Consider the following 14,132-nt stretch of genomic DNA (forward strand, 5'->3'; position numbering starts at 1 on the left):
ACGACGACTATGGTCACATGCGACACATCGCAGAAATCTCCAAGACCCTTCGTCCCCGTCCTGTTTCGGCGTGCAGTATTTGACAGCCTTCACGAACTCAGCCACCCAGGAATCCGCGCGACGCAGAGGCTCGTCACAGACCGCTTTGTGTGGCCAGGCATTAACGCCGACGTTCGAAGCTGGGCGAAGACGTGCCGAACATGTCAAGCAGTCAAGGTGAGTCGTCACACGCGCACAGCACTTCAAGCATTTCGGCCACCAGAGTGTCGTTTCGACCACGTCCACTTGGACTTGGTAGGACCTCTTCCTCCTTCCCAGGGTTACAGATACCTGCTCACATGTGTCGACCGCTAGTCACGGTGGCCTGAGGCGCGCCGATTCTGGACATCGCAGCCGGGACCGTCGCACAGGCGTTTGTGGCCACATGGGTTTCACGCTATGGCTGCCCACTGCGCATAACAACCGACCGTGGACGACAATTCCAGAGCAAACTATTCTCTGCGCTGGCAAGGCTTCTGGGAACACGGCTCCAGTTCACCATGGCTTACCACCCAGCAAGCAATGGAATGGTGGAGCGGCTACACCGTCAACTGAAGGCATCTCTAACGGCCAAATTGGATAGAGAGCACTGGGTGGAGAAGCTCCCTCTCGTTCTTCTGGGCCTGCGTACCGCGCTAAAAGAAGACCTCAGATTCAGTGCAGCAGAAATGCTGTACGGCTCTACAATCCGACTACCGGGAGAATTCTTCGGTGAGAAATCAGGCACTGCGCCGACACCTTCAGAACATATGGAAAGGCTACATTCCTGGTTGGAGCACCTGCAACCCAACGCGCCACGCGTCAGCCGCGACCAAAGAGTGTTTTCCTTCCCGGACATGAATGCGGCAACCCATGTGTTCGTGCGACGAGACACAGTGAAAGTGCCGTTGACTCCTGCGTACGACGGGCCCTTCCGTGTGCTGTCGCGGTCGCACAAAACTGTGACCATTCGTGTTCGCGACAGAGAGGACGTCGTTTCTCTCGACCGCGTGAAACCGGCTCACCTCATGGACTAACTCGTTTTTGCTAACACTTGCTCGTTTTTTTGCCTGGCTCCGCGGTCCAGGGGGGGGGGGGGGCTCTTGTAGCGGGCGTTGATGCCGGTGACCGCGATCCTTTTTATTTGTGTGCGCATACCAATTCTTACACAGAGGCGCTCGGCGCATACGCGGTCAGAATGCCTCACGTTATCTCCGGCGTGCCGCGGGAGATACGCAGCCACGCCCCTTTTGTGTCGTCGCTTTCGAAGCCTGTTTTTCTGAGAAAATAAAGTAGTTCTTGCCCAGACTTCAAGGAGTGTAGGTGTTTGCTTTTCGCTGCTCCTTGGGGCGAGTACGCTACAATCATGAGCGGCGCATGGATCGAATGTGCTTCTAGCCAAGGGGTTCCGCCATGTGTCAGCGACGCGCTCCATAGTCTGCTGGCATTACACAGTCAGTCGCACTCGAGCACAGGAATCGCAACGGGAGAGAGCGATCGCGTTTCATCACACACGCTAAAGGTCATGATTGTATCGGACATGCGCTGTCTGTGTTATCATGACAGCGTGTTGACTGTGTTATCGTGATCCGTGCGTTTATCACTGAGACTGCCCCGCCTCCACCACCTATATAAAGACGGTTAATAAACCCTGCCGTTCTTCTTGTTCCCGTCAACATGTAGTTGCCTCTGTCCTTTGCCAGACACGCGACACATTACAATGATGCGCGCTAACGTAACTTCTTTCCCCTGTGTCATCCTTCCCAGCGTAGCTTCCAGCGCGCTCGTCGGGACGAGAGAACAGGGGAAGTGATTAAAGGCGAGCGACAAACCCCAGCAACTCCGCGTGTTCTTGACGGATTCGAGAAATGTTTGCGGCAATCAATTCGTCAGGCAATGAAATACGATACTGAGGTCCTTCGATGATAACTGCGAAAAGTGGATTCATGAACCCTTGAAAAGAATATTCCATTAGGCCACAAATCGATCTTCATAATTTATTACTCGACTCAACTCAATTATTTATGGGGAGGTAATTGTACCAGGCTATAATGAAAGGCAACTCAGCTATACTATATACCTTGATTCTTTTGATCCAGGATAGCTTGTCCTGCTGGACTTCAAGTATTTGCGAAACGGGAGGATAAAATATTTCCAATATTTGCAGCAAACATCACGGCAGGCCTAACGTCGTGACTGAATTGCGCAGCAGAACTGTCGGATGCGAAAACCCTTACAAAAATATCCGGTAACATTAAGTTCAGGGTCTAAAGACAATTGTTACTAGAACCTACCAACGATCAAAAGAGTGTCCGCAAACTGTCTTTATACGTCTATACCAACGATCTATCAACGCTCTGGCTGCAATTGGCCACCAACTTTGAACAGACTCATGTTCATAGGCTGTCTGGTGACCTCGTAGTAACGAACTATCAACAATGTTCAGTAGACACCCTAGTAACACACTCTCAATAGAAATACTGTCCATGAGCAGTCTGTTAACTATCTAGTAACCTGTGTCTTAATACACTCTGCTAGCAATCGGTTACAATATTTTATTGAAGCATGCTTATACACTCTCTGTTAACGCTCTGTAAAAAAAAAAAAGAGGGTGACCTTATTTTTAAGTTTGGCGGTCCCATGCCGCCAATTTCCCAGAGAGTGGGTGCCCTCCCGAGCGACTATGAACTTCATTCTGCCGAGCACCAGGCCGGAAGTGCGCTTGTCCCTATTTTAGCGGTCGGTACCCGGCGACAGCAATTCTCTGCCTCCCACAGCAGAGGCGGATGCTCAACTATTTCACCAAGGCTGTGGTGGGTTAAGGTGCGCCCAGGGTCTACGGGGTTTAACGTTCCACAGCTAGTCAGGACGCCGTGTAGAGGGCTCTTGATAACTTCGACCGCTTCGGGTTCCTTAACGTCCATTGACCACGCGCAGTACCCGCACCTCTAGCATTTCTTCTCCGCCGAAATGCGACCGCCACGGCCAATATCGAACACCCGTCTTTCAGATCAGCAGTCGAGCACCTTGAACACTGCCTACAAACCCATGCCTTTCGGCAGCATGCGTATGCGTTATGTGTGAACGTGTTGCTTCTAAAAGGCAACGCAATCTAGAAGATGCCTGAGCAAGAAAAAATCGACGGAAGGTTGCATTAAAAATCTTTATTTGGAGTAGATTACACTAGTGGTTTGAAACTATTTACATCCATATGCAGTCGTATGTACGGCACTAGCACTATACAGTGCGTGCCCACTTATTTGTGTTAGCACACCAATTCATGAAGGGGCTTCAGTGCAGGAGCCTTTCTCATATAAAAGCCGCTGCATGCGTACATGCAACGAGGACCTGCATGGATGCCATATTATTACATCTGTGTAGGTCCTCGATCGGCACGTGCACAATTATATGTCAAGACATACGCGTTTTGGGGCTGGGAAAGTGCGCAAAGGTTTAATGTTCCATGATTTCGCACCCCTAGCTAAAGCTAAATCATCTTTTCAAGGTAGATTTAAAGTAGTACTTACAAATGAGGCCTTGAGGGGTTGTATTTAGAATAGTCTTTAGAGAACAGTAAGAAGGAGGGCTTTAGATGGTCTACATAATATAGTCTTTAGAGAAAAGTAAGAAGGAGGGCTTTAGATGGTCTACATAATATAGTCTTTAGAGAACAGTAAGAAGGAGGGCTTTAGATGGTCTACATAATATAGTCTTTAGAGAATAGTAAGAAGGAGGGCTTTAGATGGTCTACATAATATGGTCTTCAGAGAACAGTAAGAAGGAGGCCTTCAGACGGTCTGCATAAAAATAGTCTTTATACAAAAGTAAGAAGGAGGTCTTTAGACGGTCTACATAAAATAGTCCATAATATAGTCTTTAGAGAACAGTAAGAAGGAGGGCTTTAGATGGTCTACATAATATAGTCTTTAGAGAACAGTAAGAAGGAGGGCTTTAGATGGTCTACATAATATAGTCTTTAGAGAACAGTAAGAAGGAGGGCTTTAGATGGTCTACATAATATAGTCTTTAGAGAACAGTAAGAAGGAGGCCTTCAGACGGTCTACATAAAAATAGTCTTTATACAAAAGTAAGAAGGAGGTCTTTAGACGGTCTACATAAAATAGTCTTCATACAAAAGTAAGAAGGAGCTCTTTAGACGGTCTACATAATATAGTCTTTAGAGAACAGTAAGAAGGAGGGCTTTAGATGGTCTACATAATATAGTCTTTAGAGAACAGTAAGAAGGAGGGCTTTAGATGGTCTACATAATATAGTCTTTAGAGAACAGTAAGAAGGAGGGCTTTAGATGGTCTACATAATATAGTCTTTAGAGAACAGTAAGAAGGAGGTCTTTAGACGGTCTACATAAAATAGTCTTATACAAAAGTAAGAAGCAGCTCTTTAGACGGTCTACATAAAATAGTCTTTATACAAAAGTAAGAAGGAGCTCTTTAGATGGTCTACATATAATAGTCTTTATAAAAAAGTAAGAAGGAGGTCTTTAGACGGTCTATTGACAATAGTTACTAGATCGCTAATGTTACTAGACGGTCACCAATGTCAATAGATGGTTACTAGGTGGTCTACTCAATGTTACTAGCCATTTTTGTAAGGGAATGGTTGAAAGCTAGCGCCGCTGGGTGAAGCATATTTTTGAATTGAGATATGCATGGCAGCGCGAAGTACGCGTCCCTCTTGTGCTTCGGCTCATAGGCGTGCGCAGGGTACCCCATCAGGGGAGGCAAAGGTTCATCGCAGCGCCCCCCCCCCCCCCACACTACTAAGTCAATATATGGGGCAGACTTTGCGCTCCCCCCCCCCTCTTAGGTGACTAGAAGGGTGAATGTACGGGGCAGATTTTGCGCCCCCCCTCTTCGGTGAGTAGGGGGGCGGCCGCCCCCCTGCCCCCCCCCCTCCCCTGTGCGCACGCGTATGCTTCGGCTGTGCTAGTTTTCCGTAGACATCCGTCTGCGAGCACACAATTGAAATTGTTCAGCCACTCGCTGTTGCTGACACGCGAAAATCATTGACGTAATCAGCGAACGTTCTTAAACGCAGGTCTGTCCAAGCGTCGCCGGTGCGCAGTGGAAATTCAAGGAGAACAACACTTACTACTACAAGGCTCTTCTCAATGAGAAGCTGCAACGAACGTTTACATTCGACACCGTAGATTCGTTAAAAACGAAGGTAAGTGGCTCTCTGTCTACGCATTCGCTCTTCCGATGATCAAAGTCAGGGTATAGGCATGAAGCGTTGGAACTCTATATAGAAGTAAAACAACCACATCTACTAACCTGCAACGCTTTCCCAGCAAAGTTTCTTACATTTCGATTCTGCTCGCAGAGGAAGCGCACGTGACACGAGTTTACCTGCCACGGTTTTATATGCCGCAGTGCCCTAGTCTGTTCCAGATTCTGTTAATTAGACGATAGCTTACCATTGCTCTGAAAAGCGCTACAGAGCACGGGAATGAGTATTGGGAAAACCCGAATACGGAGTTTGAATGTGTGTAAACCTAGCGAAGGGACGTTTTCCTCCAATTATCAGCATGTCGCATAGCATACCAGCTAAATAAAAGTGATATCGCTGGATGTTGTCACGTATGAATAGAATTAGTAATCGTATCACAGAAGATCCAGCAGTGAACTCGAGAGATTAAAGCTTATTCCATGTTTATTATGTGGCGTCATGGAAATTTCACGTTCGCTCATCTTGCAGGAATTAAAGGGAGACTGACGGCAAATTACAACATGAGTCAAAGTGAAAGGTCAATCCTTTAGAAAGTCTGAAACGGGAATATTGTGCTCAGCAGTGTTGCAGTACTGTTGAGAAATTGAAGTGGTGTGAGGTACAACTTGCTGGGACACAGGTACATTGTGGAATCAGCCCGACAATATCGTCCGCCCTCAGTACAGTTTTTAATTCAATCTACCCATTATGAAAATGATCATTGCAGTGCATTACAAGACGGTATAAAAAACAGCTTGTGCATGACTATCTGATCCATTGAAGAACTACGCGGGTAGTAACCATATTTAACATGTCGTCATTCTTTCCGTAATTAATATGAGTAGTAAAGTTAATTCTGCTGATAATGCGTGAGAGAGATAATTGGCGATAATGCTATGATAGTACGCATCCTACCCGGCAGATGGATGCTATTGGCGAGAGTACAAAAAAGAAAAGAAAAAAACTCGCAGCAGTTTGTTTACAGCTGTGACGCGCATTATTTTATCTAATGTTTTGCATGTGAAGAGAGTAAATATTGCTTTGTCACATGGCATCAGTCTAAGGTCCATCACAGCGGAATTGAAACATGCTAGACGTCAGTGTGCTTCGATTTAGGCGCGTGTTAAAGAACCCCAGGTGGTCGAGCTTTCCGGAGCCCTGCACTAAGGCGTCTCTTATAATAATGTCGCGGTTTTGGGAAATGAAAGCCCCAACAAGTATTATTACAAAAACTGGAATGGACGCTCTCACACGAACATTACAATCGCGTTTTTACCTCAAATCGCAACTTGCACAACATGAAGACATCACCAGTTGACGTACCGGCACACTGTCGTCAATTTCCAGCAATTTCAAAAGCTACGTACGTTACAGCATACTTCTGACAACTAACCTAACCTCACGGGCTTCCCCGCAGGTGTGCGACGTCAAACGCTATTTGACGAGCGTTTCCTTTGGCGTGGCCGCCTATGACGTCGATTTTGACTGCTCTCAAGAAGGTTGCGCTGAGATAGGCATCAAGCCCGGCGCCTTCAACCGTCTTTCCGGAGTACGACGGCTGAGTGACTTCCTGTTCAACGAATACAACGAACACGTCGGTTGCCGCGACCTGAACTTCACGACAAGTCGAGCAGCATAATCTCTGAATAAAAGAACACTGCCTAATGTAGGTTTTTAACAGCTGAGCTGTTTAAGCTTGCCGTTGGTCCGCGCGGCGTTGGCAAAAACTCGGCCTGGAAATGCATAGCCTAGATAGTGTAGGTCTAGCAGTCGATACCATGTTATAGCCAATGGATAGCCAGTCAGTAGCTAATCGATAATCGTTCGATGGCCAATAAAGTTTATAAAGTGCTTGCTTGAGCTTAGCCGAGCCCGATATTCGTGGACAATACCTTGTAATGGCCAATCAATAGCTAAGGAATAGCTAATTGATTATCGATAAATAGCCGATACATTTTGCTAAAGGCTTGGTTGGGCTCACCCAGGATCAAAATGCATGGGCAATACCTTGTAATGGCCAATCGATAGCCAATCAATCGTATTGACTCCACAAAAATTAGCATACGCAAGCATTAACTCGTAAAGGCATCAGCAGCATAGCTGAGGCTGGTGGCTTTATCAGCACCTCATAGCTGATGTGCACCAGCTAGGTTTAGATAAGCTGCACTGTTTCTCTAGCTTTGCGCCCCTTGTGAATACTAAGCTGGTTTGGCATTTCAGCCCTTAGCCCCAGTATCCTCTCCTGTAAAAGGAATGTAAAGTTCACTAGATCTCTAAGGCGAGATTTGCAATGTAGGCTTAGATATCTGGTGGCCGTTACTGAGATATAGAGAAATAAATTGTGATGGTTAGCAAGAAATCTTGGGCAGAAGCTGAGCACAGAAGAACGAATGATGGAACTAAATTTAACGTCTACCGTTAGGAGACAGACAACGATGTAGATGAGAGAGCAAACGGCGATACAGGTGGATTTCGGTAAAGGAGAATGGTAGGAGTTTGGCCGGCCATGCTGGTTAGAGCAACAAAAAGCTGGAAAAACGCTTGAGCTTCGCCTTCAAGAGTAAAACGCGATGGTGTATTTTGGCCCCGCCCGCAAAGCCTTCTCAATCGCTAGCCGGGCTTCGCTATCATATCCTGGAACGTCTACTGCAAGTATACAGCTGCAAAGTTTGTCACTACGCCATGACTCTTCCTTCTGCGAATGGGCGAAGAGCCCACTACACGTCCGAAAGGCCACACGTGCAATCTCGCAGCTGCAGACTTTGTTGGTGCAGTTGATAATGATGATGATTAGTTATGCCTGTGCGCTTTGTAATTGGTGGGCCTTTAAACCAACCACTAGTTGCGCAATTCAGATGTTTTGACGCCCGGTCCGATTCTGTGCTTCTGCCACGCAAAATTACATGCGTTAAGGAGACTCTCCTGCTACATGACATGCTTATAGGGTTTTTTTCCGAATCGGTTTCGAGCCCTGGCGTGGCTCCGTGGTATAACATCTGCATGACACGCACAAGGCCTGGGTTCGGTTCTTACCCGGACCATAGTCCTTCAATACTTTTTCTGGTCACGAAACTTCTCCGTCACGCTATGGGGGAGCTTGATATGGCGCGGAAAACTGCCGCGCCGCGACGCCGCCGTCGCTTAAAGGCCACCCTTCTCCAGGTTGATCCCGCAGAGACCGCAGATGCGGTCGGCGCGAGCTGAAAGTTTGCACGTGTACTCTGTATTTGTGATTGCTTTTATTGCGATAGCAATTATATGGACAGTCTCGGCTGAATTTTGCCGTCGCCGTCGCCCGTCATGCACCGTATATGTATAAGTATGTATATATATATAAAAGCCCCAAAGAAAAATAATTCAGAAAAATGCTTCCGAAGCGCGGAATCGAACCAGGGACCTCTTGCTCCGCAGCGAGTGGCGCTATCCACTACGCCACGAAACGCAGATCCTCCACGTAGCTAACGACACCATTTACCGCTGGACGGACTCAGAGACGCTAGGCGCTTATAACCTTTCTTCATTACCAGCGAGATGGCGTTAGGAGCGCGACGGGTGGATTTAAAAGTCGTCGGCGAGCGCGCTCGCTTCTTGTTATGTTTGCACAGGGAGAACCTTGCCCTTCCGCTGTCTGCTCGCGCGGTTTTCTCGTGCTGAGGGGAAGAGGGATGTTTCACGCATTCACCGTGATGTCCGCGTTCATGTTACGGAGCGTACGAAAGTCACTCGTGCTCAAGGGACGCCGCTAAACGAACAAACAGAAGATGAGCGCGAACTATAAAGTGTCACAGCTCGACACTTGAAGCACTCTAGTTTCCTTCGCTGCTTTGGCCTCCTTTGCAACAGGAGCGCTGTTCAAACTGAGAGTATCCATTGGCCAGCCTCACATCGTATAGCATTAGTTTCTTGCTATCGCATTCATTGCTTCGCCCTTGCGGCGAAACTGACTTTTTTTAATAAGGGCCAAGTTCAGGTATCGTACAGTTGAAGCGGAATGTTTGCGTGACGATGCCGTTTAGGTGCTGTGTACCGAGGTGCTGTTTCGGCTACAAGGACACTGCTGAAAAGGTATCGCTATTTCCCATGGCAAGTGTTCGTGAGAAGTTCGAGGACTGGAAGTGAGCCATAACGCGGCAAGAAACGGACAACTTTAGCATCGATTCGAAGCATGTGCGTGTGTGTGCGAGGCACTTTGACTCATCGGACATCATCCATGTGGACTATTTCTCGATAAATGGCGACGCCGTGCCGTTGCCGAGAGACAAGCTGCGCCTCAGGCCTAACGCCATTTCTCGTGTGTTCCATGGCCTGCCAGCCTACTTTACGAATCGGAAGTCGCGACTGCGGACAGTTTCAGCGCCACTGAAACCACTGAAACGACCTCGAGAGCCATCGTGTGCAAGGGGGGTTTCCAGCCGTGACAAACGGGCCATTAGCTACTTAATGTAACAACAACAACAACAGCAGAAAAAAACAAGATGCAAGATTTATGTGTCAATACTCCTTTAAGATGTCTTTTGCGCTCTACACTATACCCTAGTTCTGAGTGAAGGCGAAAATTATCTGTTATTTCTCATAAGCATTTGTACGGCTTCATTTTCTTCAAAGAAAGATCGCGATAACAAGTCTGTTAAGCGTCCTCGTTCGCCAAGGAAGTACGCCGCTGAATGCAAACGCGCGTCAATCCTCGTCACCCTGCTCGCAAGAGGTAGATTAAGAAGCGCAATGCGAAGTGAGGGGGACGAATTAATCTATGCAGTTTTCATTGGAAATATTAACAACAAAAATCACGTTAGAAAACTGTGTCGCACAACTGATACGCACGAAAACTAGCAGAGCTCTCGAGGCCTGGAAACGACAACAGTTCCCATTAATCAAGCGTTTCATTGACGGCCACGATCTGCCGACGTATCTTTTCAAAAAATATTACCGACAAATGCAAGCTTACGTCCTAGAACATTTTCTGTTACATACAATTAGTCCGTAAGCACTGCTGGAACGACACGCGTGCAATCGGAAATTAGGGAAATGACAGTGCACGACCTTGAGCCCAGGTTGTCATGCATTTAAACGCCGCTGTCTCATTCTCTGTACAGCGCATGACAGTAACGGCCAAAGTGTTTTTTATTTTTAGGCCTGTTGGGCCAACTAGAGATAAATTTCGCAGTAACAAAAGGCCTATTCGCATCTACTGCTGGCACACTTAGCCGCCAGCTGAATTTGAGATTGTTTACTTTTTGTATGCACCTTGTCTTCGGTAAGAAAACGTTCTCAAAAGTTCCAAGTTTAGTTCTTGTAGTTGCTACGACAAAATACAATGTAAATATTGTCTAAAAAAGCGGGGCTTTCGGCCGCGACGTACAAGAGAAGAAAAAATACAAGCGTCGCCTACGGCGGCCGCTCCACTGGGTGGCCTTTCTTTTACTGCGGCGCCCCTAGCGGCCGCCGCTAGCTCTATATTAAACTGAGGCGGCAGTTTCGTGACCAGAAAAGCTATTGAGGGACTATGCCCGGACCAAACATTTTTATTATTTATTCAGTTGCATCTATCTAGAATTTTCGCTCACGGAAAACGCTGATTTTAGCTCACAACCGACGACGCCGACGCCGACGCCGACACCGGAATTTGTGCGAAACGAGGTCTTAAAGCTGTCGCGTTAAAATGGCGGTTAAAGTGACAGAAGTGTGTCACAGAATGGCAGCTGCTGCTGAGGAATCTAGAGAACTCGTAAGTATGATTTAAAGAATGGTAAATTGCAGGCATCTTTGGGGATGTGCATAACTCCCTTGAAAACACGAAACAAGATTTGCCGCTTGCCTCTCTTCCTTTTGTGGTCACATTATGCCGAAAGGCCACATGTTATTGTCGATGGCTATCTTTCAATGTAACACTGGGTAAAGCTCCCTTACCAAGTAAAACGGTGAATATGCATTTTTCGTTCATTAAAAAAGTGAGTTTAAAAAAGTCAGGTGTCCGTAACCACTATCGCGCGAAATAAGAAAAAAAAACGAAAGAAATGTCCAGGATGGACCGACGTTCGAACCTGGGCCCTCTCCGTGGGAGCCCAGTACTCTACCTCAGAGCCATGCAGGTGCTTGAAAATGCTTTACAAAAAGACCCTTTACAGGCTTCATGTCGGTAAGCAACCACATTAACATAAGTTATGTAGTGTGGTAGAAGAGTAAAATAACAATAGGGCGTCACACAACGCGAATTGTATAACCAGGAATCACACAATGCCAGTTGCGCAACGAGTGAGTTGTTGAATGTTGCCAACCCATTACAAAGGGATCTGCCATAATTCTACATCGTCATCAGCCACAGCATCAACAAAGTGCACATAATATATTACAGATGTTTAGCGGGTACTACGGTTCTTCGCAGAATGACCAAAAATTGCATAGTGGCCGCTTCCCTACTTCAAAAAATTATGATAATTTATAGCGTAGTGGGTTCCTCGCACGTGCACTTCATTTGGTTGCCAAGGGAGCCCATACGTCTCCCATGATCCATTTCCTCCTAAACACGACTGTACAGTGTCGTCGTCGAGCCAATCGAAAGCGGTCGGCCTTCGCCGATAACAAGGTACCTCCCCCTCTCCCCGGGGGCTTCCAATAGGAATTTTTAATTCTCGAATACAAAGCCGCGCCGCGCTCGTCAATTCATTTGCGCAGTGATTGTTCTTTTTTATTTGTAGCTTGCCCCCGAAGCTTGTGTGTTATTTTTCCAGTAGAGCTGCCCTTTATAAGCTTTTATTTTTTCCCAACACCCCCTGTATATTCTTTACTTTTTCGTTGCTCTGACACCAATTGGAAGGTAGAATTGCACGTCTGTCTATAGGCTTAACACGTACTTAATGAGGACTAGGTGGAACATATTTCTTTTATATTGTTAGCGTAAATCCTGAGCAGTATACGGAGACTTCTAGCAACAAAGTTTAAAATCTGTCGGTTCTATCTAATCAACGCTGCCTTCATAAATGAGAGAATTTCGAAAGTAAAACACGAGGTTACTAAGAAGGAACAATACAAAACATACGCAACGAAATAATAAATTATAGTATATTAATGTGTATTAACGTGACAGCGTTAAAGAGCTCGTTTCGCAGAAATTCCGGCGTCGGCGTCGTTGGCTGTGAGCGAAAAATCAGCGTTGTCCGTAAGCGAAAATTCGAGAAATATGCAAATAAAATAAATCATTTGAAAAATGGGTGACGCTTGCACTAAGCCGCGCAAGGCCTGAAACAGCGAAACTGGACAATTCTTAACACTAATTTGGTTGCTTCTAGGTTGTCTCTGGGCCTTAGCTAGGTGATGCAGGTTGTTTCTAGGTTTCAGATAGGAGGATGCTAAGTTGTTTCTACGTTGATTCTCAGCGCAGAGAAGTTCGAGTTAAACCACAGACACGACACGGATGTCCAAACTGCAGAGACAGAACCTTGCGCTGAAACCAAGCTTTCGCACTTAGCACAGATCTACGGGCACGTCGTCGTTGGCGTTGGCCTGCCATCACTTCGGGACCACCGTCGCTTCACAGCCATTTCTTGGGTTAACTGTTGCTTTCTTCATTTTTAGTGGACCAGATGTGAGTAGTGGGATTTGCCCGATTTCCGTGGCACCTACCCGGCTACGATGATGATAGCTTTCTTGTTCGCCGGACAAGGAACGATTTGCTAAACAGCTTCGTTGTTCAAAAACTTCGGTTCGAGTGCGAATCGATACCGGGAATTCTGCGTTGCGAGCAGGTGTTCTACCTCAGAGCCACGCCCGTGCTCGGAATCGCTTCGAAAAAAAAAGAACACTGTATGAACATCGCGCAGTGCGAGGAGTGTCATTAACACATGTAATATTGCATGGCAGAATCGTAGAATTACACCAGGCGTCAAAACGTGTGGATTGCCCAACGAGTGCTTAGTTTAAAGGCCCACCAAGCCCAAAACACACAGGCATAAATAATTATCATTGTCAACAACAGCATAAGCAGCTACGCAGGTGCGCGTGTTACCTTACGGACTAGTAGGGGCTACCTCGCCAACTCGGAAAAGGAATAATTATGCCCTAGTGGGAACTTCGCAATTGTACTTGCAGTAGGCATTCTAGGAGAGTTTTAAAGGGCCAATTTACAGGCGCACGGACTTTGCTTTCCTAGCGGCGCGGTTTAGGTGTCCACGGAAAAGCGAAGGCCGGCTTGCGATTAAGAAGGCGATGGGAACAGGGTCGGAATACGCTATCGCGATCTACTCTTGAAGGCGAAGCTCAAGCGTCCTCCAAGATTTTCGCTAAACCGCTGTAAAGCTTGTGTCTCTCAGACGCAGTGTCACGAGAGCAACTGACTGCTTATTCTTTTCCTATTTTTCTTTGGTTTTCACCATGTAACCGTACATTTATGATTGTTCGTTAACCTCTTCACTACTGAACAAAGATGTAGGCAAAAGAGAGAGAGAGAGAGAGAAATGCAGTTTGCTAAATCTTATTTCACGTGGTTCCACAAGTGGAAAACAAAAAAAGAAGACACTGCGACAAAAGTTTCATCCTCAAAGGGTAAAAATGGCTGCCCACAAATTGGGATTTTAGTTGCAAATACGTCTAAAACACAGCCGATAAATACGAATTCTGGCTTTCAGTGCTTGAAATATATTTTAATTGATTCCCAAAGTCCCAATAGCATGACTTTTGTTCGCACTACTTTGTATGCAAACAAAAGATTATTTGCAAAAATATAAGCTATCGGGCTAAGCAGCGACATGCTGCGCGACCTGCCCACCGCCATTTTATTTTGCTCGCGCACAAGCCACTAATGTTGACTAATGTTAACTTTGGGTAAAGGACACACTGGGCGGCAAGGGCGCGAGTTTTCAATGACACTAAGCTGTTTACTGTTATTGAGT

General features: G+C 46.5%; 1 protein-coding gene across 1 annotated transcript; it reads left to right on the forward strand.

The window, feature by feature from the left end:
• The first annotated feature begins 539 nt into the window (after positions 1-539).
• LOC119403556 (uncharacterized) lies at positions 540-1,055 on the forward strand. Its single transcript, XM_037670485.1, has one exon. It carries the CDS (start codon positions 540-542, stop codon positions 1,053-1,055), a length of 516 nt encoding a protein of 171 aa, XP_037526413.1.
• Positions 1,056-14,132: the final 13,077 nt, after the last annotated feature.

Source organism: Rhipicephalus sanguineus, chromosome 8 (genome assembly GCF_013339695.2).
Source record: "Rhipicephalus sanguineus isolate Rsan-2018 chromosome 8, BIME_Rsan_1.4, whole genome shotgun sequence".
In the NCBI taxonomy this organism is placed as follows: domain Eukaryota; kingdom Metazoa; phylum Arthropoda; class Arachnida; order Ixodida; family Ixodidae; genus Rhipicephalus; species Rhipicephalus sanguineus.

Bases quoted from the DNA above. Each gene is read 5' to 3' on its own strand.
- LOC119403556 (XM_037670485.1), top strand. From the start codon at position 540: ATGGCTTACCACCCAGCAAGCAATGGAATGGTGGAGCGGCTACACCGT.